Source organism: Drosophila grimshawi, unplaced genomic scaffold, assembly GCF_018153295.1.
Source record: "Drosophila grimshawi isolate 15287-2541.00 unplaced genomic scaffold, ASM1815329v1 contig_1377, whole genome shotgun sequence".
In the NCBI taxonomy this organism is placed as follows: Eukaryota; Metazoa; Arthropoda; class Insecta; order Diptera; family Drosophilidae; genus Drosophila; species Drosophila grimshawi.
Window position 1 is genome coordinate 3172351 of NW_025062900.1, and position 26726 is coordinate 3199076.

At 35.6% G+C, this 26726-nt stretch overlaps 1 protein-coding gene across 1 annotated transcript in view; it reads left to right on the top strand.

The window, feature by feature from the left end:
- LOC6562838 (neural-cadherin) overlaps window positions 1-26726 on the top strand; it is a 148209-nt gene that overhangs the window by 51317 nt on the left and 70166 nt on the right. The window contains exons 6-12 of the mRNA XM_043214450.1: window positions 292-525; window positions 587-778; window positions 2456-2467; window positions 3220-3410; window positions 10093-10282; window positions 13726-13908; window positions 16952-17138. Coding sequence (XP_043070385.1) covers window positions 292-525; window positions 587-778; window positions 2456-2467; window positions 3220-3410; window positions 10093-10282; window positions 13726-13908; window positions 16952-17138 — 1189 coding nt within the window. The remainder of the gene's footprint in view (window positions 1-291; window positions 526-586; window positions 779-2455; window positions 2468-3219; window positions 3411-10092; window positions 10283-13725; window positions 13909-16951; window positions 17139-26726) is intronic.

Genomic DNA, 26726 nt, shown 5'->3' on the forward strand with positions numbered 1-26726 from the left:
GTACAAAGTTTAAGGACTGTAATTATTATGGCTCAACTATTAATGGGGGGTTTGGCTTGGTTGCATTTTTGGGCCACGACACGTTTATGTCAAATTGTATTAGACTGGCTCGATTGAGTTGAGTTGAGCGAGATTTCGTGACAAGATTCCGCGACAGAGTTGCCACGCTCAAGTTCAATGCACTTGCAGCGTGTGCGCTTTGCGTGTCGACGGGGTGGCAACGCCACAATCGTGTCAAAAATTAAATATATAAATTTTGCATATTTTTCTGTTCTCTTTTCTGTTGTACAGGTTAAATACTCGATTGTACAGCAACCGAATCAGAAGGGCACCAAATTCACCGTTGACGAGGAAACCGGCGAAGTTTCGACCAACAAAGTCTTCGACCGGGAAGGGGATGATGGTAAATTTGTATCCGTAACGGTGAAGGCAACCGATCAGGGTGATCCCAGCTTGGAGGGTGTCTGCTCCTTCACCGTGGAGATCACCGATGTCAACGATAATCCGCCACTCTTCGATCGACAGGTGAGCTGAGAAGTAAACTCCTTTTAAGAATAATTATTTATAAAGATTTCATATTCCTTAGAAATATGTGGAGAATGTGAAACAGGATGCGAGCATTGGCACAAATATACTGCGCGTGTCTGCCTCCGATGAGGATGCCGATAATAACGGCGCCATCGTCTATAGCCTGAGCGCTCCTTTCAATCCCAACGATCTGGAATACTTTGACATACAAGCCGAATCCGGTTGGATAGTGCTGAAGAAGCCGCTTGACGTAAGTGTTTTGTTATCCAGCAAATGAACGCATCAAAATATACTCAATTTATTTATATATTTATTGTTTTCGTTATGTTTGCGAACCCAACTAACCAAGTTTTATTGTTTTAAACATACAAAAAAGAAAGAAACAAGAAAATAGCTCAAATATATATTTATGATTTTGATTTACTAACAAATTTGAAACTTGAAACTAAGCTGAGATTCAGAGAGTTTTCGAACGTGGCTTGTGTGCAGCAGCAGCAGCAGCAGCAGCAGAACAATTTGAGTATTCAGTTCAACTAATTATGATTTCAACTGCACCTTTCTTTTGTTTAAAGAAGCCTTTTTCCCCCGATACAAAATATATATATATTTTAGGCAGCTATCAATTGTGTTGTTTTTTTAATATTGATAGTCCACAAAACGAATTCGATGTGAAAAGCAGTGCAAGTTTTTTTGTCACAATCGAAAAAATAAACTACATCTCTCTATAAATATATCTATACATATATAAGAAACAAAAAATGCCAAATATATATTCTATGCATTTTGTAATCCAATTTTTTCAGTTAGTTTTCCTTTCATTTCACATCTTTTATTTGTGTTTTCTTTTTTGTTTAGTTTAGTTTATAGTGCGTAATTGGCCAACAAACAAAAAAACCAAGAAAAAAAACAAATGAAAAACAAAGAAAAGAGTTAAGAGTAAAACTCGAATGCCAAGCGAATTGATTTTTAACATTTTTTGAAACAAATCAACTAACATACACTCAAAAAAATAAAAGTGCTATTTTATATGGGTGCATTATTCAGGCTGGGTTGTGGTTCCGCAAGCTTTTAGCTGCCAGTTGCTGCTTTAATCATTTTTTTTTTTTTGGTGTTAGGCTTATAGGCTTAAGTAAACTGTAAACTGTAAAAAAAAAAACAAATACAGGTTTTAACAACTTGCCCCCCTATACATATATATATATAGCTATATATCTATATAACTATAACGATCACGCCTATTTTTGAGCATCGTTGTACACCACATTTTTGATGGCTAACCAATGTGAATGAAAATATAATAATCAAATCATAAAAACTACAGAATCTACTTCTTTTTCAAATGTATTTTCTGATTATTTTGTTTGCCAATATTTTTACTCCTTTTTTTTGCCACCCTCCCCAAAAAAATCCCAAAAAAAACCCACCCAAAATCAATTAGATAAAATAAACAACGTTTTTTGTCGAGACTATGCGAATTTTTGAAGGTCTCCTGCTGACAGCTATCAAAAACCAACCAATTAATATATATAAATAAAAATGAATATTTTTTGATTGTTTTGTTTTTCATATCAATCGAGATTTGATTGAGCGTTTTTGAGCATTTTTGCATGCCGATGGAAAATGCAGTTCAATATTCATAAGTCTTTACTTTTTTGTTGTGTTATATATATATATATATATATAATCTATCAATCAATCAATCAAGAAATAGTCAACTATTTTCAATGTAGGCGAAGTTAATTAAATATATTATTTAACTGCACCTTTAACAATATTTAATTTCCAACTAATTTCGATTCTGTGCGCAGTCAGCTGATTGAGGCGAGAAATTAATCAAATTTTAGTTTTCTGTTTCATTTTTTTCATTTCCGATTTCTATATATTTACATATGAAATGGTGTTATCCAAATATATCCCAACAATTTAGGGTTGTTATCCTGTAAGTAATCGTCAAACTATCCCCTATATATCACATATATATATACATATATCTATCTGTGCATATCTAACGAAGTGTTTAGATATAACTGTGTGCTAACCCAGCAACAAACCAAATTGAAACTCAATTAAAAAAATATGCAAATTTTGTAAGCTAACCTAAAAAAAAAAAAAACAAAATTGAAAATGGGAAAACTAACTTTCTGTTTGCCGAAACACATTTTTCATGTTGCACATAAAATCTTAACGTAATAATCCAGTGCTGTTGGCGAACACCCACTACTTCAGCAAACTTTGCAACACACTTCATCATATTGTTGTCAGGATCAATCAAGAGATAGTCTCGTCAAAACATAGAAAACTAATCAAAATCCCTTCCATAATCTGAATGTTTATCATATCAACAAAATAAGTCCAGCGTGTATTTAATCCTTTGCTTATCCCGAGAAAATGCTTTAGTTTTTGTCCCAATATTTGCCTGATTTCATTTGATTTATGTTTCATCTATTTGTATTTGTATTAAAAAAAAACAAAAACTATCAAATTAAATTTCAAACGTAACGTAAACGACAACGATGCCATTGAAAATACGTAATCGTAACGTAACACCCAATACACAAACCAAAACCAACTAACATAACATGCGCGGCGCCTAACATTGTGGCTAACATTTGGCTAACTTTGGCTAACCAAAACATCAACTGTTATTCAATGAAAAAACATGAATCAATCAATCAATCAATCAATCAACAGCGCGATCGTTATCGTCTGCGCGTTCGCGCCTCGGATCGTGGCGATCCGCCCTCATATGCCGATGTCGATGTTGAGTTAGATGTCGTCGATCGCAATAATAAGCCGCCCATTTGGGATAAGAGCATTTATGGGCCGATTCATATACGCGAGAATGTCACTGTGGGTACGGTTGTAACATCGGTTAAGGCAAGGTTTGTATAGCCAATACACTACACTATACTAAACACTAAACACTAAACGCTACACACTACTCTGTACTACAAAACAAACACTATTAATACTACTTTTACTAAAGATAATTCATAAGTCGAAATCGTAACAGCTGTTAGAATATTACATATGTTAACAGCATTTTAGCTAACATAGGTTTAAGCTTTCGTTTGTGAGTCAAACTTTGACAGCTACTACAGCTAAGTAACTTGAACTGTGTCCTTGCTAAAGCAGCAACAAAAAGTGTGTACTCACTAAACGAACTGTACGTGTACTCGCTTAACGAAGTTTACTCACCTAACGAAACTAGCTATAAGCTGCTTGCCCAGTACAAGTACTTTTTTAACATACTCTGTTTTTGCTGTCTTTCGTCTCTCTCCCTCTCTGTTAATTTAACATACAGTTTTGCGAATCAACTGTTTTTTTTTTTTTGTGGCATATAAAAGCTCAACGCTGATTTTTGTGCAATCAACAACAAAATCCATTTGAAAACTTATTCGAAAATATGCCAAAAAAAAAAAAGAATGAATTATTAACAAAAAAGAAAGAAAAACAACTAATGGTTGTTGGTGTTTGTTTTGAGCGACCTTTTTGTGTATGCCAGTCTCATGTAATGACGGCTAACGGGTAATTTTGCATTTTGCTGCAACTCTTTCTCATTCACCCTAACCTAACAATTACAATAACAACAACAACAACAACACTTTTCCCATTGGATTTGCTTACCCAACAACAACAACAACAACAACAGCAACAACTACATCAACAATAACAGATCTGAACTCTTTTAAACTCCCCGTCTCTCTCTCTCTCTCTCACATATGGTAAAATTACTAGTTGCTTGAAATAAGTGTGAAGTTTGTTTGGTATTCCACATAAATTTGGTGTTGGTTCTAATTGGGAAAACAAACGAAAAGAAACTAATTAAGAAATGCATTTTATTCGCAAGGTTGCAGTTTAGTTTAAGCTCTAGGAAAAACAAAAACAAAAGGTAAATAAAACTGTTCAAAAATGTTAAAAAGCAATAGTCGAAAAACGATGAAAAAAATTAATAAAAAATACAAAAAAAAAAACAAATTCAAAAAGTATGCTACGAAAATTGCACAAAGCCCTTCTTTTTTTCTTTTTTGATTTCATTTGTTATGCATTTAGTTTTCTATACCACAAAAGATTAATAATATTTATACATATAAATATATATTTGTACTTATGCTCTCCAAAACTGAATTATTATTATTATATATATATTGTGTATGCGATTTTCAGTTATTGTCCAGTACGGCAACAAAATATACATATATATATCTACCATATATATTTTATTTTGTTTACATTTTGAAGGCTAGGGTCGAGACTTGATTTACAAATAATTTGCACTGCGAGAAAAATATACTTTTGAAAAAGCCATTAAGAAGAAAAAGTATAAAATCAAATGGAAATCATTCAAGTTTCCACACATTTTTTTGAATTTTAAGTTTTAGTGCTGTCTACTTTCCCCATAAAAGGTGTTGGTTACAACTTTAACAATTTTGATTTTTTCAACAACAAAAAAAAAAAACGAAAACAATTTGCCTTATTTTGTTTAATGAAAGAAAAAAAAACCAAAAGTATTTTTCCAAACTATATATAAATTTTTTTGTATTTTGCCTTTTTTTCTGTCCAACGCTCGCTTGATTTTGAAACGTGCTTGTATTTTTGAAAAAAAAAAAAAAAACGAAAAACGAAAAAAAAATGTACAAATTGAATTGAAAATGTATTTGAAATACAGCGCGAGACATACAAATTAGAGGCGATGGCCCAAGACAAGGGCTATCCGCCATTATCGCGAACGGTCGAAGTACAGATCGATGTGGTCGATCGGGCCAACAATCCCCCAGTTTGGGACCATACCGTTTATGGGCCGATCTATGTCAAGGAAAATATGCCCGTCGGCGGCAAAGTCGTCTCGATCAAAGCCAGGTCTGTTCGTTTTACAAAAACCAAAACCAAAAAAAAACAAAACCCACAAAAAAATAAAAATTAAAAACCTAAAAACAAAATCCATTTAAAAATAAAGCCATACCATTTTGCTTAGTTATCCTTTGATAAGCTGTTACACTTTACATATATATATATATATATATATTTTCCAAGGTGCTTCAGTTTCAATTACTTGCCATCATTTTCATTATAATTTCTCGGTGTTGTCTTCTTCTTCTTCTTCTTATTTTATTGGTTTTCTAGTGTGTTTTCTGAATGTTGTTCTCTAGTTGCTTAGATCCTTAGAGCTACAGCTCCCCTCCCCCCCATCAGACTGAGAGTGCCTTTGTTAAGTGTGTTAATTATTATAAAAGTTTCATTTTTCATTTGCGCACTCTCGGCTTGATATAGCTCCTTTGCTCCCCATCATTGCACATCCACATACTATATACCATATATCTATATATATGCTGCACCAGTAACACCACCAGTAACAACACATTCCATAATCTCTTAGAAACCTGCACAAATCACACACAGAAAATGCACAAGATTTATTTGTATTTTATTTTTATAGATTGAATAATTGTATATAAAGCACATTTGTCGTATTCAACTGTGAAGGGGTAGTTAAGCTGCAATCACCTTTTCTTCGTTGCATTGGGGACCCAAAGATTTGAAATATTTTTGATTTTATATTATTTATTATTTAAATTTTGTTTATTATGATTATAAAATGAATCCACTGAAAACATGTGAAGAGCGTATAATGAACTTGAGCTAAAAGTATGTAACAAGCAGCAGATAAACTCGACCCTGATCCCATTAAGTATATATATATTTTAGATCAGCATCAACAGACAAGTCATCTGTCTGTCTGTCCGTCTATGAAGCCATTCTCAGAGGTTCAAAGTACCCAAGACTTAAAGTTATGAGTAAGGTTCTCGTATATTATTCAATTTATTTCATCTTATCGATAATTTCCAGACTAAATCGATTATCGATAGCAGTTAAAGAAACAACTGTGAAAATATAGCATTGCAATTGATATAGAATATAAACTGACATAAGTTTGAACAATTGTACAAATTGTATTTAGATGGAATAAGAAAAATATAAACTATTTTCAGATTGTTTGTTGAGGGTATCTCCCAGTCGACGTTTCGAACGCCATAAAGTATATATAGATATACTCTATTATATATATACTATATATATACTATATATATGCTGATTAAGTTTGGAATATATCCGTCTTTTTGGTATCTATTTTGTATATACAAATGTCAGAGCCTGATCGTATCACCATATTGATTAGAAAACAACTTTCGATAGATGAGTTATCCAAACTCACATTTCTCAAGTGTTTTTAAATTTTTGGCAAAAATAAAACATTAAAATCGCACTTGTATTTTAGATACCTTCCATAAATTTAAATCTTAAGCATGCCCAAGATGGCAATTATTTCTTAGTTTAGAGTTGAACTCAATTGCATTCGGGTTGAGTTTAATTGACCTTCACTGTGGCTGTGGCAGCAGCTGCACTTTAAATTACCTGCCACAAGTCAACTTTCTGACCACTGCCCACTGGTGGGGCAGGTGTAGGGGCAGCAGAAGGGGCAGCCAGTGCTGCAATGATCATAGAATTTGTCAAGTTGAGCAATGCAAAAAAAAAACAAAAAGTGAGAAAGCAAAATGTAAAGTTTGTTTAAAATAAAGTTTTGCATTTTTATAATTGCAATTAAAAACTTGAAGTGGCGCACTTAAATGACTTTTGACTCGCTCTCTCTCTCTCTGTCTCTCTCACTCTCTCGCTGTGTGGCATTAACATAACGAGCAGAGTTTTATCTTCGTGGCAAGCCAACCACATGCCACTGACGTTTTAATTATGCGTCCGTTTGTGGCCAGTACACACTGTTTGTTTGTTTGTTTGTTTATGTTTTCTGTTTGCTGTTTGCTTGGTGGTTTCTCATTTTTCTCATCCTGCTTTTTTGTATGATTTTTAATTGTTGTTGGCACTGAAAGCCATGCACTTAAAATGGGTCTGCTTTGCAAATATTGCACATACGCACCGTGCACCGTGCACCAACAAATAAAGCACCACCTAGCGTTAGTTTAGTGCGACCAACAACAAAAAAAAACAAAAAACAAAAAACAAAAGTAAAAATTTCATTTCTATGCTAAGTATTTTTAGGAAATTGCCAACTATTAAACGTGCCTGGGTTTAATTTTCGCATTACGCTCGTCTCAATTATTTTCAACTCAAAAAAAAAACCAAAAAAAAAACAGAAATGAAAACAATTTATTTATTTTTTTTTGTTTGTGTTTTTGGGTTTATTTTCTGTTTGTCTTTGTTCCTTTTGCAATTATCTTGTCCCAGCACAAAATTGTCAACTTTTTATATACATATATATACACATATATATATATATGTATATATATATATATATATATATTGCTAGACATGTGTATATATTACTACACATATATATATATATATATATGTGTGTGTGTGTGGGTGTGTGTGTGTGTGTGTTTAGCCAAGATGCTATTAAGCGCGTAGCGAAAAAGTGTGTGCAGAGCAGCGAGAAAACTGCTAAGCGTCTAAACGAGTTTGGGGGGCAACACTGGCAGCAATTTTCAAGTGCGCGTATCTCATAATAAATGTGTGTTTGCCATTGTTTGTTGTTGTCTAGATTGTTGTTGTTGTTGTAGTTTTAGTGCGCTTAATGCGCCAGTTGTCGAGTGCTTGCCTCAAGTGCGGCATGCATTTAAGAACACACTAAAACAACAACAACAACAGCAACAACAGCAGCAGCAACAAATAACAACAATAACAATGAGATGGGTTTAAGTTAAATGAGGGTCACACTCAACAGCAGAACTTAACGATAAATGTTATCAGCAGTGCTTGAAAGCAGACTGTCAAACCGGAACCGGAACCGGAAACGCAAGTTTTATGCTTAAAATTTGGTAACAGATTCAACAATTCCTCTAAGAATCAGTTATGAGAAAAATATATTATTAGTTTATTTAATAATCAAATAAATTCCAGAAACGGTTTCAGTTTGACAGCCTGTTTTTACTGAACTAAATATTTTGCTTTCTATTCCGTTCAATTCAATTGATAATCATGATTTTTAGCATTTAGATCAAATAAATAACTATAGCATTTAGGCGCCAACTGCAAACCAAGACTTTTATATATATTTAAAAAATCAAACCAAGTGCTCGGAATAAAAAATAATTCCTATGAAAAAAAATTCACACAAAAATTCTCACATCAAGTTCTACACAAAACAATAGTTTTTTTTTTTGATTTTGCAATACAACCAACGACAAATCAATTACAAAAATATATATAATACACCCCAACAACAACAAGAACAATAACAACAACAAACACACGACACTCACAGCCTCTAAATCCAATCATTTACCACCAAAAAATAAATGGAAAAAAATGGAAAAAAATGTCCACAACCAACTTTTTTGCAACATATTTTTTTGTTTGCCTTGTACCCAACTAATATCCTTTTAGTCCTGGTCCTTGGCAGCAGCAACAACAACAACAACAACAAGTATATATTTTTGGCGCAACCTGACAGATTTTCTTCTTCTTTATTTTTTGCAAAAACTTTGTTGTTCTTCTTCTTGCTCATCATCTTTCTGTCAGCTGCAAGTGTTGTCCAAGTGCAAATAAAATTTATTTTGTTTGTTTGCCGCCTCCTTGTGCCTAATTTGTTTTTCATTATCCTCGCCTCGCCTCGCCAACAATAACAATAACAACAACAACAACACGCAGCAAACAAACAGTCATCATCTGCTGGCCCCTCTACTCAAACCCCACCCCACCCCACCCTAGCCCAGCCCAGCCCACCTACAACCCCCTATTACACAACCACCCCTCTTGAAACCCACTCCAACAACTTTTTGACACTCGAATGGCAATTAAATGTTTTGAAGCCATTTTTTGCGCCTTGCTTACTTTTTTTCGTCTCTTTATTTGTTTGCTGTTGAAGCCGAGTTTTTCTTAGCTTTTCACGCTTTATTTTCTTTTCTTTCTTTTTTTTTTTGGGTTGATTTGCACGAAAGACGCTTAACGGAAAGGCAAAGAATTTTCCAATTTGAAGCGCAGCATTTTCTTCATTTTTTTTTCCTTGCAATCGAATTTCTTGCGAATATGTTTTTGTTGTGTGTCATAAATCAAACTTTTTTGTATTTTGATATGTCGCATGTGTGTGTGTCTGAGCAGAGTGTGTGTGTGTGTGTACGAGTGTGTGTGTGTGCGTAACATGTATAGATATTTTATAAACTTCATCTAGCTTCTAAATACATTTAATTATTTTTGTGTGCAACTTAAGAAACTTGAAAATGAAAAAGCAAAGAGTTCTTAACTGCTTGTCAAAACTTTTTGAAAATACTTTTCATTGTTTTTTGCAAATTAAAAAAGTATTTAAAGTTCATTTTGTAGTAAAATAATATCATTATTTCCGAAACTTAAACTTCATGTAGCCAAAAAAAAAACTCTTTCTACACTAACTAACGACTGTCTCAATCTATATCTATCTATCTCTATCTATCTCTCTCTCTCTCTCGTTGACTGTCATATCAGTGTATAAATGAGACAACAATCTATGCCAATTACTTATATATGATTATTTTATTTCTGAAATCGTTGTTCAACACCCGCCAACGTCTGCAGTTCGGGAATTGAGGGCAATCCGACGGTTTTCTATAGATTAATGCCCGGCTCGACGGCACAGACGAACAAGTTTCACACATTCTATCTGCAACAGAGACCGGACAATGGCGACACCTGGGCGGACATAAAGGTCAATCATCCGCTCGACTACGAGAGCATCAAGGAGTACAATCTGACCATACGCGTCGAGGTAAGTTTCGACATTTAACACTTAACTCAACTTGATACCCATTTCAATTACAACAAGCCAACTTTTTGCTTGCAAAAATGAAAGTGTAAAGAAAAATTCTGGTCATTTTTGGTCGGCTATAGTCGACTGCACAATGCGCTGGAAACAGTGCAGAGACTAGTAAATTAATATAAAATATTAATATAAAATAATATACGAATAATATGTAAATTGAACGTCTTCTGATTTATTTTATTTTTGTTGAACAAAATCTTATTAAATTTACAGACTTTATTTAATATAAACTATATAGAGTTATATATCTTAGGAGCATAAATATCTGGTCTCTTTCTAAAAAGTGAATTTTGATTGGCTCATTTTAGCTAAATAAATATATTTTATAGTTATTTATTTAACTTCAATATTGATTGCTTATACTAAGATAAATGTCAAATTTGTCGCATTATATTTGAACTATTTTTGATTATTTTCCAAGACATATGTTGACAATCTTTCGCTCTATTCGAGATGCAGCATCGAAACTAATATACTCATTATGCGCTTCGGCAAACCGTGAATAAATAGCGAAAAGTGCCCAAAACGCTAAACGCAAAACCGAAAAAGTTGCTTCAAGTTTTCAAGTTTGCTGTGAGCTCAATTAAGCGCACAGCTCAAGCTGTGCAGCATGTATTTGACTTTTGTATTTGGGAATGACTTCCAAATACGTTTTATAATTATTTTATTTGAAAAGTTTTAATTACTTGCGCGAGTTTAGCGACTTGTAACCACCACCACCACCACCACACCGTCCCCAGCATGCCACCACCCCACTCCACCCCACTCCAGCCCACTCCAGCCCATCCAGCGTCACGTCAAATGCAAATGCAGTGCGCAGTGGCAATTAGTTGTGGAATGTGGCAACTGAACAACTGATTGACTGTCTGTCAGTCTGTCACTCAGCCAAGTCAAAGTCAGTCGTCGGCACTGTGATTCTCAATTGAAATTCAATCAGTGGCAAGTTTTAGATGGCTCTTCACATCTACCCCTTTGTGCGCCGCCATTTAATGCAGCTCATTAGCGTTGCCATTCAGCTGTGCTGGAAAATTATTGACAACTTGTTTCAGCTGCTCAATAAATTAAACATGCAACTGACCAGCTGCAACAGCAACATCAGCAACAGCAGCGGCCAACAAATGCCACAAATGATGTGAATGTTGCCCCAAGGGACATGCATTAGTTTTATCCCTCTGCCATTAAAATGCAATTGCAACTTCCATTTAAAGGCAGTTAATTAAATATCCCCCTGGCATGCATAGCAAATACAGCTAATGGACAGCATTGCCCAGATTATTATATTATTATTATTATTGCTGTTGTTGTTGTTGTTGTTGTTGCTGCTGCATCAAAGAATTTTTGGTGAAATTAATTTTTCAATTATTTGCGGTTGCCGCGTCAGATTGCAAGTTAATAAAATATATATTCAGTGCATATTTTGAATGCTATTCCATTTTAATTGTACAATTTTTAGACTTTTTACGAATTGTTTTTGCGGTTAGCAGCAAATGTTGGTTGTGGCTTCTCTAAACAGCCAAAATGTTATTTATATGACATCAACAGTCATTTATTAAATTTTTCCAATTTTTGTATACTTTTCGTAAATTTAACTGATGTCAAATATTCAGCAATATAGAAATATATATCCGTGTAAAATATGACCCCAGCTTAACTATATATTTACAAAATCTATCGATCAATCCTAAAACAGCTATATAATTCAGTAGCCCATTGCTGCTGCTGTGAGAAGCTTAAGAAGACACATAAATTAGGAGCTTGATGCGGATATTATCGTAAAGAAAAAATGATAATCGTAGAAGAACTCAATTTTCAACCGATTGTTCCTATTGCAGTTATATAGCGCTCTGATTATATATTGTCTGCAGCAGAAATACAAACTAGTTCTTATAGTAACACACAGACAGAGTGACTTGGCTACATAGATTAGGCTAACTATGCTGATCAGGCATATATACATATATATATATTCAGAGCGATGCCACCTTTAATGCATTAGAATATTCCGTAAGACGATATCCTGCTCAAAGTATAAATGCAAATTAAATGAATCGAATAAGCATAATTCACAGTATTTGACAACAGTTTGCGCAATTGAACTAAACAAATATTGTGACAAGTATTTAGGTGTATCAGTTGATATCCGTTGGTGTTAACTGTACCCGTGCCAATGTTGTTTACCAAATCAAACTTGGTCAAAGTGTGTCGGCAAACTATTAATTAGCTGGCAAACCAACAAATTCATATTTACCCACAAAACTCGATGGCAAAACTAAATAATTCATTTCGAAATTATCAATTGCCTTAGATCTGCCTCATCCGATTACACACACGCTGTCTCCCTCTCTCTCCCTCTCTCTCTCTCTCTCTCTCTCTCTCTGTCTAACAGCTGGCAGTGTTAACCACATCCTGAAATTGAGTTTTATGTGCTGTCAAAGACAGTGCAAACACATGTTCCACATAAGTATCTGGAAGACATATCATTTCAATTGATTAATACACAGACTTTAAGCAAATAGATAACCAATGTGTAGACACACTGTGTGTGTGTGTGTGTGTGTGTGTGTGTGTTAACCAGTTGACCCCACATTTGTCCGGTTAAATGACAAACAGAATGCTCAATGCCTGCCTGGCTGTGGCCGAGCGGACTCAGTAATTTAATTCATTCTCGAGCAGACTAATAAATTGCATAATAAAGTATGCGATTTATTGATTGATTGATTGTATTTGCTCAATCAATCATATAACAAGCAGCTAACGACTCAATTTCCATATGCTCATTAAAATCGAGTACACTCAGAAAAAAACTTATTTGCTAAACTTCAACTTTCGATTGAAGAACAAAAATTCCTGAACTTGAAAATGGCTAAAAGCATTTTAGTAAGAAAAGTATTTGAAAGACAGAGGAATATATCTCTTCTTAAAGTATATATTGTCTAGAGAGCTTAAGTTTGGATTTATAAGTTAAAGTTTATTCCATTTGATCGATAACTTTAGCCGCTTTCCCAATATCGATAAAAATCGATCAACGATTGCAATGAAAACCATAATTTCAAAGACTTTTCTTATAGAGAAAATATACACTGTGATATTGATAATTTTGCACATTTTTCTGCTTGATTATGGCGCATACTTTCTCTATGTGTATAAATAAAAATTAATTAAACAAATGGAAACAATAAAGCTTGTTTGCTTTTTGTGTTGAAATCAGGTTTGTTATTGAATACATTTGAAAATGTGCACTTTTATTTGCGACACGCAATCAACCATTTATGAATTATTTATGCAAAGCATATTTAAATAAACAAAAAAATAAATAAATGAAAAATTAAACATTTAAGAGACGAACTTAATTTTCTGTTTTATTTTGCTGTTTTTTTGTGATATTATAGAACAATGGCGCCCAGCAATTGGCATCGGAAGCGACCGTTTACATAATGCTCGAGGATGTTAATGACGAAATACCGTTATTCACCGAACGCGAACAGGAAACGGTGCTGGAGGGCGAACCGATTGGCACCAAAGTGACACAAGTGAATGCCATCGACAAGGATGGCACATTCCCAAATAATCAGGTGAGCAACCCGTAAACGTAAGCGAAACGTGAATAAATTGACATCAAGCGGGGCAGGCGGGTGCAGGGGATGAAGGGGGGTGCAGGGGTTGGTTTGATAGGATGCCGGATTGGATGGAATTGTTGGCATGGGTTGGGATGAGCCACGGAAATGCCAGGCGATTGTTGGCAAATGAATGACTCTATCCGAGTGTGCCTCTGTGTGTGCCTCTGTGTGTGTGTGTGTGTGTGTCTGTGTGAAGTGAAGATGACAAAAAAGAGTCACAAGTTGGCAGTGTGGCTTTTTTGGGGATGTTGGGGGGGGAGGGAGGAGTGGGGCAACAGTTTAAAGCATCATTTGGTTAATGGAGCGTTGAAGCGATGCTTAAATTTCAGCTAGCGTTTTAAGTGCAACTTAAGCGTTTGCAAATCTTCTCATACACCGTTATGTGCTCGTTCACTCACTTATGCCACATGTGGCATGTGCCATGTTCCATGTGCCAAGTGCATACGCGATTAATTTGAGCATAACTTGAAGATGCCACTTCATTTCAACGGTTGCAAATCCGCGGCAACTTACTTGATATTCAGCAATTATTTAAGGTAAAATTTACACTGCGAAACAGGAAAAATATTATAAATTCATGCAAAAATGAATAATAAATAGAGAAATCGAACTTTGTTTGAGCAATATTTAATGTTAAAGTGTTTGCGAGTATTCTAATAACTGTAAAGGCTTATTTTAGGCAGGACATATTAATTAAGAGAAAAGTTTTTCATACAAGAAGTGATTATTCTCATGGGTAACTATTTGAAATAGTATTACGATATTTTCTTAGACTTAAAACTTACGTACTAATTCATATAGAAATCGACAGACTGAGCAACTTGACTACATCGACTCGTCTGTCGCTGCTGATCAAGAATATATATACTTTCTGTGGTCGATGGCGTCTCCTGCAATGCCTCACAAACTTCTCGAGAAACTTTGAATTCACTCTGCAAGTGCATAAAAAGCATGAATAACAATCTTCATCCACTAAACTCTACTAAGAAATTAATTCACAGAGGCACAAGCAACACTATAAACTATAAAGACTCGTATCCTAAGAATAGTAAACATGTTTAAATACTTTATCAGTTCGAAGATATCTACTCTAAAACCAGACTCGTTTTGTTAGTTTTCAAGCTCATCTTCTGCTAACCAAAGAGAGAAAATGGCAGCTAAATATTTTCATCCAAATAGCTTCCAAAAGAGTTGAGTTCTCACAGAACTGTTTTTAGTCATTAACAAAAAATGTGAAAATTTGAGTTAGAAAATACACTGTAATTTAGTGTTTGTTACTGCATTCTGTATTTTGAATAGCAACTCAAACTCTTCGCGAGCTTTTAGCATTTATCCACTTCTACGATTTTATATAGTTGTATGTATACTTTATGGTTCCAGAGATGTCTGCTCGCACAATGTGTGAACCCAAAAAAAGGAATCTGAATTCACAATTATAGTGAAAAACTTGTTCTGCACAGCTTAAGCGTTTTATAATCAAACTGTCGAGCAGAGCTTAAATAGTTCCTGCTGAGCTGCTTTACCTTGGCCGCTTTTGGGTCCAGTCCAGTTCCCTCTATTTATATGGACAGTGTTCACACTTTCAGCTCCGCTTCTTTTTTTTTTTTTTTTGTTAGCACTCATTTTCTCCCATTATAATTGTCTTTCTTTTTTTTTGCTGCGTTCGCCGCCTTTTGCTCGTCTGTGCAGCTGGGGCTAATAAATGTCAAAGAGTTGTCACTTTTTCCTTCTTTTTTTGTAGCTCCCAGCAGCAGAAGTATTTTCACACGCCCTCTAAGCACGTTAAGCTCTCAGTGAAAGTTCGCAGCAAAAAAAAACACACAGCATAAAAATAGAAGAAAAATGCGGCAAAAAACTAAGATAGAAAGGAAAAAACACAAGCGCCTTTCATGCGTCTGACAGCAGACCTTGAGGGCGCTGGACCTTCAAAGAGAATGGGGCTAGCAGTAGGCGAGGGGTAAAGGGAGTGATTACAAGGGGAGAGGTAGGCGAGGGAGGGGTTGCAGCCTAAGGCTAGGCACTCGCGATTATAATAATATGGCACTTGGGTGATGGCTAAATGGTAAAATGGGTAACTGAACTGCCAACTGCCAACTGGTAACTGGTAACTGGTAACTGGCAACTGGCCACTGCCTGCTTTCCTCCCTCTCTCTCTGTCTCTCTCTCTCTAGCTTTACTTGGCCAACACATTTCATGTCCTGCAGCCAAGTAATTTGCATGTTCGCGCAAAATGTTCGCACTAATTAGCGTTTTCTCATTTATAGCCGCAACTGTAAAACAGAAGCGACAAGTTCGCTGCAAGACGCATTCCCTGCAGCAGATTACTATTAATGTTACACAGCGAGAAAATTGAACAAACTCACCTATTATTTGTGCGCATAGAAAGCAAAAGAATATTCTCTTTAGGAACCCGAAACGAAACTGAAACGATAACTTTATCGATTACAATTTGGAATCGTAGCTGGAGCTGAAGCAAGTCAGCATTTGTTTAGCTATTTGTAGAATTGATATAATAAGAAAATATATTAGAAGAACGGAACCAATTCATCATCTTCAAGCCTTGACAATTTGCTTTAATATATTCTTAAATAAAATCCTTGAATCAAGTTTCTTCTCTTCTTGCTGCTGAATTTGATGCGCATTTTTATTCTCCAAGAATAGAGTCTTTATAAATCTGCAAATGAGTTCGAAATTCAAAAGAAAAAAGCTCATTTACCAATAGCAAAAGATTTAGCTTTAATAAAGCATATTTTTCTCTCTGTGTAAGTGAAAAGCGTCATCACCTTTTCCTTTAATGGGCCTCAGCCAGCTTTTTTGCCCATATTGCGCAGTTGTTGCTTGATTTAAATTCTTTTCTGCAATTTCCGCTTTGAACTCGACATGTTTTAATTAACTTCCTGACAATTATTTGATTTGTCAACAAAATTCAACGTATATACATTTTTTCCCCTGACTTTTGCCTCTAACGGTATGTGTGCTTTATCTATGTATTTTGCAGGTTTATTACTACATTGTCGACTCGCCGCGAAACGAGGGCAAAGAATTTTTTGAAATTAATCTGCAAAGCGGCGAAATCTTCACCAAAACCGTGTTCGACAGGGAGAAGAAGGGCGCCTACGCCCTCGAGGTGGAGGCCCGCGACGGAGCGCCATCTGCCCGACCCAACAGCAATGGACCCAATTCAGGTAAGCCCCACAACCCTCTCTTCAAACCCCAAATTGTATCCGGCTATTGCACAACAATTTCCTTCAAAATTTAACAAAATGAAATACAACTTTTTCTAACGATTTTTTGGACACATTTAAATATTTTAAAGTTCCTTTTTTTTTAAATACTTTATTAAGATGAACATTAGAAGCAACAATATATATTCTGGTCGTAGGCCAAATCATATTTAATGAAGCAAAGTTATCCCATTTTACCCAGTAACAAACAAAATTTATCGATTGTTTTTTTGACAGATTTTAATATTTGTAGAAAGAAATCATAATGTGGAAATACATGCATAATATATACAAATTTATTACACCTTTCAAAAAGGCATAGCTTAAACACTTTAATATGACAGCTGCATTAAATTGCGCTGGTGGCCATTAGCTGGAAACCAGTTAAAACATTCAACATTTCGCTTGTCAATACCATTTGGCAATAGCTTCTGCTTCTGCTTCTGCTTTTGTTTTTTTTTTTGTTGTATTTTTTTTTTGTGGCTCTTTGATTATTTGCATTGCAGCGAAACTTGTTTGCCAGGACTGCCAGGTCCCATTTCGAGTATATCAACGATAAATATTGACCAGCCCAAATAGTTGTGTGCCTAGGTGTGTGTGTGTTGGTGTGTGTGTGTGTGTGTGTGTGTGTTGGCGTGTGTGTGTTGGTGTGTTTTGGCAAGTGCATTTTGGCTTTCATTGATGTGGCAGGCTGCTGCCCCATTCTGCTGCTGTTGGCCACTGTGTGTTTATTAACAACAACCACAAAAAAAATCAATTATGCCCCAAACCAAAATCATCAACAGCAGCCACAAAATGCGTTATTTAAGCGCCTAATTCAGTTAACAGAATTATCAACGTTTTATTTGCCAGCAACAATAATAACCAATAATAATAAGTTGTTTTAGCTAACATTTTGTTTGCTCTTATTGCTGTTGTATATTATTGCAATAAAAGATAACAACAAGCTGGAATGTGCTAGTCGAGAGTGCTCGAGTTGAGGATATGATGAATGCAGACTTTTCTCTGTGTATTTTATAAGTACTTTAAAACTAACTTTCTATTGAAACTCAAGATTAAAATCAACATTAAAGGCCAACAAATATGTTAAACTAATATATTTTGCTTGATTACAGCATAAGTAATAGTTTGGATTGAATTTAATGTTGCTTAAAAATGTATTTCGTTTTTAGAAATGCTTTCAGTTGGAACTCAGTTCCACAAATATATAATATATAGTTTTCCAGCGCTGTCAAAGATTTCGCTCAAACCTTTCCCGCTTCTTTAAAATCATTAATTTAAATTTGTTTCCACTACATTCTTTAATAGCTATCTGTTGGTCTTGGAGAACAAAAATTGAATTATGTTCAAAATAAAAGCCGCGTTTAATTAAAAGAAATCATTTTGCAATTGAGCCAAGTGCTTGCTCCTCAAATTCACAATTAAAATGAACAAATTGCAGGCTTACAGTCAATTTTATTTCCTTTCTTCCTTTGTGGATTGTGGTTGTTATGGTTTTTGTTTTGTTGTTGTTGTTGTTTTTTGTTGTTGTCTTTTTTTTTTGTGGCATTTTTGCTGTTCATTAAAAACTGCCCCTGAAATGCCAATCAAATTTTGTATGCGTTTTTCTTGGTATCTCTTGTGATGCGTGCAAATTATTTTCCTCTGCTTATTTTCTATACTTTGCTCATTTTTTTGTTGCTCATTTTGTTGTAATTTTTTGATGTCCTCGGCAAGTGCTTTTCGATTGTTTAATATGTCGCTGAGCCGCACATAAGCGCTGCTAAATGGAAGCGAAGCAGAAAGCAAAGGCGAGTGCGGGTGGGGGAAAAGCGAGTGGGGGAAAAGCGATTGCGGGAAAAGCGAGTGGGGGAAAAGTCGCAGCGTACTTTTTAGCTGGCTACATTGAAAATGATGTGCAATCAACACGCGCAAAAGCCGGCAACAGTCTTTTTTTGTGCCTGCCTTTTTTTTATTATTTTTTTTTTGTTTTTTCTTGTGTTGGCCATGAAAGCGAGCACGAAAATTAAAAAGTTTTTCTGTTTGTTTTGAGCGCTTTTTGTCAGAGTGGGGTTCGGCAAGGATAAGAGGGGTGACAGGGGGAGGGGGAGAGGGTTTCGCATGTAAATTACAACAGTTGTTGGACTAACACATATTGATACATGTTCTTGCAACAGGCAAAAGTTGTAAGCACCGTGTGTGTGTGTGAAAGCTTGCAGGCCTTTGGCAACAGCTTGCGGTCTGCCAATTTTATTGCTAGCCGAAAGTGTGAAAAGCACGTAATATTTTCGTTCTACTTTTTGCCCTTTGTTCATCAGCAAATCCATAAACTATTGTTAAATTGTCGACTTTTGTCGACTGTTTGTCGTCTCGCTTCAATTTAAATATTCAATTTGTCAGAGTTGTGTGAGTCCTTGAATCAAGAATTTATCCTTGATTTTATGTGGTTCTTTTGCTACCCTAAGCAAATTGAAAATGCATAAAAAGGGTGTGTTGAAGTTGTGCTGAAGTTTGTAACAAACAGAAGAAAGCAGTATACACTTGCGGTCAAAATAATAATACTGCTGCAATACAAATATTGCTCATTTTATGGTTATCAAATCGAGACCGCGTCAAAATCATCAATATGAAATAAATTCAATTCAGCAAAACAAAAAATCTTTGGTTTCTCATCTGGGAACGTTTAGTCGGCTGTTAGTCTGTCTGTCAGTCTGTCTGTCAGTCTGTTAGTCTGTCAATCTGTCAGTCCGGCAATCAGTCAATCAGTCAGTCTGTTTGTCAAATAGAGACTTTAAATGTGCACATCAAATTATCACATCCATCGACAACTTTTGCCCAACTCTTGAATATACCTTCTTATGTTACTTACTCTTCGTTGCAGGGTATCTGCCACGTCGAGCACTCTCCTCTGCTTCATTCTTACTTATTTATCTCAGCATTAACTCACCTTATTTTGCATTTCTTTCGATTTGTTTTTCTTATTTGTTCTGGTTGTTTTGCCAGTTGTTTGAGTGCATTTCTTGGCCACCCTCTATCTCTACTCCTCCTCCTCCCCACTCGCCACTCCCTCTACCCCTCACAACCCCACCCCTCTGCTCTATCACTGTACGCTTTCTGTTTCATTTGGTCGGAATTGTGATTGGGTCCATTTCTGTGCAGAGCATTTGCTGCGATTGCAGTTTGCAACTTTGTCTTTTCTATTTGTTATTCTGTTTGGCTTTGATGCTGCTGGCTTCATTCACAAAGTATTTTTGCAACAACAACAACAACAACAGGTATAGAATTGTGGTTTCATTTCAATATTGTCGTTGTAGTTGTTGCTGTTGCTGTTATTTGTTGCCTGCAAAGGTGAATTTGTGGCTTTACTCGCATTAAAAGTAATATCGAAATGTGACCCAAAAACATTTAAATTCAAATAATATGCAGACACACCCACACATACATCCCTCAGCAAACAAATACAAATGAAGGAATACAGATATATATATATAAAGATATATATATATCTATATACAAATACAAACAGAAATACATTTATCAATGGCTTGTTTTCTGACTTTGTTATCTGCGTAGTCTGCTCTACGTGCTCTTTTCCATATTTATGCACACTTTTCGGCTTAACGCACACTGACTTTATACGCCCCCTCCCACCTACACGCCCCTATTTGCCTTGGGGCGCCACAACAACAATAAAAGTGTAGCTGGAGAAAAAGGCAAAGAAATATGAAATATGATAAAAAGAATGTGAATGTTGTGGCAATTGAGCAAGCTCAACGATTGCGTCTCTGCTTCTTAGCCTTGGTTTGGCAACCCTGTGGGAAGTCAGTCAGTCAGTCAGTCAGTCAATCAATACTTTTAAATACCTCTCGAAAATGAAAGTGAAATAAGTAAGTAGGCTCTAGTCAAGAGCGCTCGACTGGGAAATATCCAGCTGATTTTAATGAAACTTGTACAGTTTATCAGTAATAAGGAAAGGGTATATTGTTTAGCAACCAGAATACCTCCAATATATGTGCCAATATCTGGGGCATGCCTAAAATACAATTGTGAAATTGTCAAGTATTTAATGAAAATTTTTTAATTACTCTTTCGTAGTTTCGAAACAGAATTCGATAATGAAATTAAGTAAAAATGAAGGTTTTTCTTATTCTTGCTTCATATTGACAGTGTGTGAAGGAGAGAGAGAGAGAGAGAGAGAGAGAGAGACAGAGAGAGAGCGAGCGAGAGAGAGAGAGAGAGAAAGATAGTCCAAGTCCAGTATTAATTACTTTATTAAACCATGCTATTTTCAAGTAAGACCTTTGCTAACCCAAAATAGTACTGCCAACCAACTTAAAATTATCTAGTGTAGGCTATCTTCAAGTACAACTATTCGATATATTTAATATCGATTAAAACACGGATTCTGCTTGTATTTTAAAATATCTTTAAAGTGGAGTTCAACTTGTGTATTATTTAACAGATTTTGAGGAATTTTGTACAGTTGATTGATAATATGCCAAGATATATTCAACATCAGTTCTATATTAAAAATGGTGGCTTTTTTTGCTATCGAAAATCGATTTTTAATCGATTAAATGAAATAAGCTGGATTTGGGTAGGGTATACGAATTTCTATATGCCAAATTTGAAGTCTTTAGTTCCAAGATGACTAAATCGACTCTGTTGTTGATGCTGATCAGGAATATTTATCCTTTAAGTGCTGCACAACATCAAGCTACACTTTTTTCACATTTTTAATGGGTATCAAAAGCTTTTCAGCTTATATGTATTTATGTGAAAAAAAGGGATAATCTGAGGCATTTCATAAAATCGGCTTCCATCAATTGTCTAAAAATATATAGCAAAGAAAGTGAGGAATATCAAAAAGGAATCGAAAGTCAAGCATTATTTGCACATAATTCCTTAAAGCCGAATTAATCGCTGGATTGTAGCAGAGTGTGGCAGGTTTAGCTGCTCGCAGCTGATAGAAAAGATTTGAGCAACTGCTAAATGGAAATGCAAATGCTAAATGAAATATCTATTTTGGGGCATGTGCCTCGAGGGCAGCAACAGCAACAAGAAGAGCAACCATCAAAATTGCCACTTATAAAAATCGCATTAAATAAAATAAGCAAAATTTGCATGACACACTTGACTGAGATGCTCGAGAATGGAAAACAATGCCTCGACTCGATTGTTGTTACACACATCATAAATTCCGTAGCAAAATCTTTGCCGCCCAAAAACCCAAAGAGCCAAGGGGCAAAACCAAACTCAACTCTTTCTCCAAGAAGTTATTAGGCATTTTGTTTTTTCTTTTTGGGGGGAGGTTTTTGCCGGTTTTTGGGGTTTTCTCTAATTTCTGGGGCGGAAATAAGTGCTCGTAAAAAATGTTCAAGCCCATAAAAAGTTGGATGGGAAGCAAAAACCAAGCACAAAAACAGAAACAAAAACAATACCAATAACAATCTCGCCATTCTCTAAACGCTCTTCCCCTCTCACTCGCACACTCAGTCTTATTGCCCCTCTCGCTCGCTCTCACTCGACTCATATTTGATATGCGTTAATGTTTTCATATGGCTTTGAGCCTTACAGTTTATTGGTTGCCGACGCTTTTTGGCCTATTGGCCATTAAATTGTTGCAACAACTATTGAGCGGTAACCGTATTTTTAGTATTTGCAAATAGTTTGTGCGCCCTTTTTCGATACGCTTTTGAGTCGCCTCCACACCAAAAAAGGTCGTAAATTTGGGCGTCATCAGTCATCATTGGAGCACTTTCACTCGTTATTTGCACGCCGCTCTCCGCCTTTTGAGGTCATTTGTCTGGCTTGGGAACTGAAGGCGACACCAAACTCTGACTGCCCCACACTTCATCATTTATGATCGATGTTTGAGCGGAGTATCTCCAATCACACACAACCAACACACACACACACACACACACACTCTCCACGCATTTCCCCGAACTACTTTAAGTTTCTGCTTTAGCTAGAAATTCACTTTAACATTTCTCTTCTCTTTCCATTGCAGGTATGTCAAGCAAATTTGTCATTTATTACTTGTCACATGTGAAGGAAATGTTTTGAGGTATGTTTACAAAGTTAGTCTGAAAATAAAGTGAAATTTACCTTAAGGCAGTGAAAAGTTCTTCGTCTAAATTCACATTAAAGTTTTGGCTTTGGGCATTTTATGTGACTTTTGGTTAGAATTATTCATTGCAATTACTTATCAAAAACTAAACGAATTTTCATATAGCGAATTCTTATTAGCCATTAAAAGTAAAAACTCAATTAATTTTCAAATAAAAACAGAACTTTTTTTTCCTGCTTTGACCTCTACTTTAATACTACAATCAAAATTGAAATCGTGTTAAAATTATGACCCAAAAAAGTGAAAAGTTCAAATTTTGCAATAATTATCCGAATTTCAATAAGCTGTGCTTCTAAATCACGGTTTTATCTCTACATTAACTACTATTACTACTTGCAAAGTTGATTATCAATTAAACCCTTCAAACATACCCTCAACCAATGCTTCCACTGACAAGCTCCATCTTTTCTTTGTCATAACATTGTCAAAATTACTACGATTTTCTAAAAACCAGTGCTCAACGAGCATATTTTGATGTCTAGCTTAATCCCACACTTAAAGTTGAAAATAGTTTGTTGCTCCTGTTTTACTTATGCGCAAAAAATCATCAAATTTTTTACCATCGCAGTTTATTTAAAAAAAACAAAAAAAGAAACACTTTTAATGTGAATTAATTTTCTTGTGGCACAAAATAGTTTTAAAATGTTGCCCTTAAGCTAAGCCAGCTAAACAAAAATGCAATAAACAAATTGCCAAGCGGAAGAAAAAGAAACGAAAATTAAAATGCTAGGGAAATGCACTTGTCTCCCTCTCTCTCTCTCTTTCCCTCTTTCCCTCTCTCTCTCTCTCTCTCTCTCTTGCTCTTTATCTGCCCGCTTAAGGCTCTTCTTGTCTCACTAAGCAAATAATGAAAAATGGCATTTCCGCAGTGGCAACTCCATTTTCTTTTGCTCACAGCCATTTTTAAACAAGTCAACAAGTTGCCACCCCCCTCCCCCTCCCTGCAGGAGTGGCAGTTGCATTTGCAGCTGTGCTTCTTAAGCAACGAATGCCCCAAAGGCTAAGGAAATAAATAAATAAATAAGCAAATAAACTCCATTTGTCTGGCTGTGCTTTAAGTCAGTAAATAAAAGCTAAAAACACCCTAATTCCACCCCAACCCCCTCTCTCACTCCTTTCCACCTCTCTTTCCTTGCTCAGATATTCGATTTATTTGCAGCAAAAATTTTAAATTTGAAGCCAAATAAAATCTTAAGTCAATTGCAATAAATCTAGAAGATTATTTTAATTTCATGCAAACTATGAGGGAGAAGAGACAGAGATGGGGGAGGGTGGTGTGGGTAGTTAGAGAGATGTCTGTCAACAGCTTTTTGCGTAACAGCAACAACAACAACAGCAGCAGCAGCAGATAACAAAAAGTTGTCAAGCCAAAGCAGTAACAGAAGAAGAGGAAGAGAAAAAAAACACCAAGAACCCAATTGGAAGTCTTCGCTTTGTCTTCGTTTCGCCTGTTTTGCATCTGTGTCTCACAGGCGAGTCACAGAGACAATGAATGCTAACATTGCAGCCAAAATAGTCTCACGAAATGAGGTTAACGTCCACAAAGCGAAGCCGAACGAAGCAAAACACGAGCGTAGCACGAAGAGAGCGTGCTCTCTTTTACTAAGGTGAGCGTGAGCGTAATTTGAAGGAGCAATGCTTATTCGAATATGCTGCAAAATTAGGTGTGGTTTCCATGTTAACGCGTTTCGAAGTGAGAGAGAGAGGCACACATGTTGGAGCACTGTTAACAGTTCTCTGTAAGGCCTCAGTTGGAGACGGAATGTAATTTGCAGCTGTAGATGTTTAACAGCAGAGAACATGTTAGACATTCCCCACTTCAAATAACAGCATAGAAAATGTTTCTGTTAAGGGTTAACATTAGTTAATGCTTATCATTTTAGTATATTCCAAAATAATTACAAACTGCACAGTTAGGCTAAGTGTTAAGATTACTTAGCTGTAGTTGCCATTAGGTATTCATATTTTAAAACAATACAGCTTTTAATTACATAAAGACTTCATATTATCCTCGCAAAGCAACTGTTAAAAAAGTTGCAGTTCTTTTAGATGCTGGTGAAAAGCATTTGTATCTCATTTTCCATTTATGGTAAATCCCCTCTCAAAACAAGTTCGAATTTGTGTGGACTCCAAGTTAACAGTTTGAGTAACTTTAACATTACGTATACGCATGTAAAAGTCTCCCCTCAAACTAGTCTAAAAATTGCTAACATTAACAGTATGTCAAACTGCTAAATGCCCCTCTCAAACAAGCTCGAAATTTTGGCATTGATATAATGTATCTCTCCTCTTAAGCTGCATTATTGTTTATTGTGGATGCTATGTTTCTTACATAGAAATCGTTAACATTAACATTCGATATACTCCTTCCACTTAACATGTTCGATACTCTCCCTCCCCAATTGTTTGCCTCTGTTAAATTGAGTCTGCTGATAGCTAACATGCTGGGGCTAATTTAACATTTCGAATAGAGCTCAAAACAAATGTTAGCAAATGCTGGTGGGAGCCATTTAATGCTCTCACTGAATAATAACAGAGCCGGCTTTTGTGAGTTCTTTGAACTCGGCTGCATGCATGATTGGCCCGCCACTCTCCCCTACCCTCTCGTCTGCTCTTTTGTTGCTATGCATTTTTGAGCAGTGCAGTGCATGAAATGTTTTACTCGCTCTGCTGTTATTGTTGCTGTTAAGCGTGGCTGTTATGGGAATGTGTGTGACTTGACTGAATCTGTGTGTGTCATTTTATATTCTGACCTTGACTTGAGTTCACAATTGAATTTCGCTTTTTTTTCTGCACACACCTTTTGACAGCTCTGCTTCTTTTTATACTCTTTTTTTCTGTGTGTGCGTTGTGCTTGTCATCTGCTAACGGGACCCTTTTCTTCAAGGGTCAAGCCAAGTCCTTGACAAACTGGCAACTAATGTGACCCAGCAGCAAAACAGCGTTCAACGCCCACCAGCCAGACAGGAATAAAAGAGCAAAAAAAATTATATGTATATATATATATATATAAAAGAAAAGAGTCATTTGTGGGCGGCGTCTGAATTGAAAACGTTCCACACTCAAAACATATTTACGGCCCTCTAAAAAACCATAAAACTCCAACTTTTTCAACTCTTGCACTTTTCAATAAACTGCTTAGTTGTCTACTTGCCAACCCTTCCCCCCACTTCCCTCCCCGTCTGCCAGCCTGACGACACTCATAAAAAATTCTACACTAAATTTTCATCGGACATTGTTCAGAAAGTAAATTTCTAACATTTTTGTGTTTGTGGCTTTCCAGAACCAAGTTTTGCATTTGGAAAATGTAGAAAACTTTGTAACTTAATTCATTGTTGAACGAATATAACAGCAAAACACTTATTTTAAATACGAGTGTTTCTATAAGAATTGTTATTTACAGTAATTTTCACAAATAATTTATAAAAAAGACAACA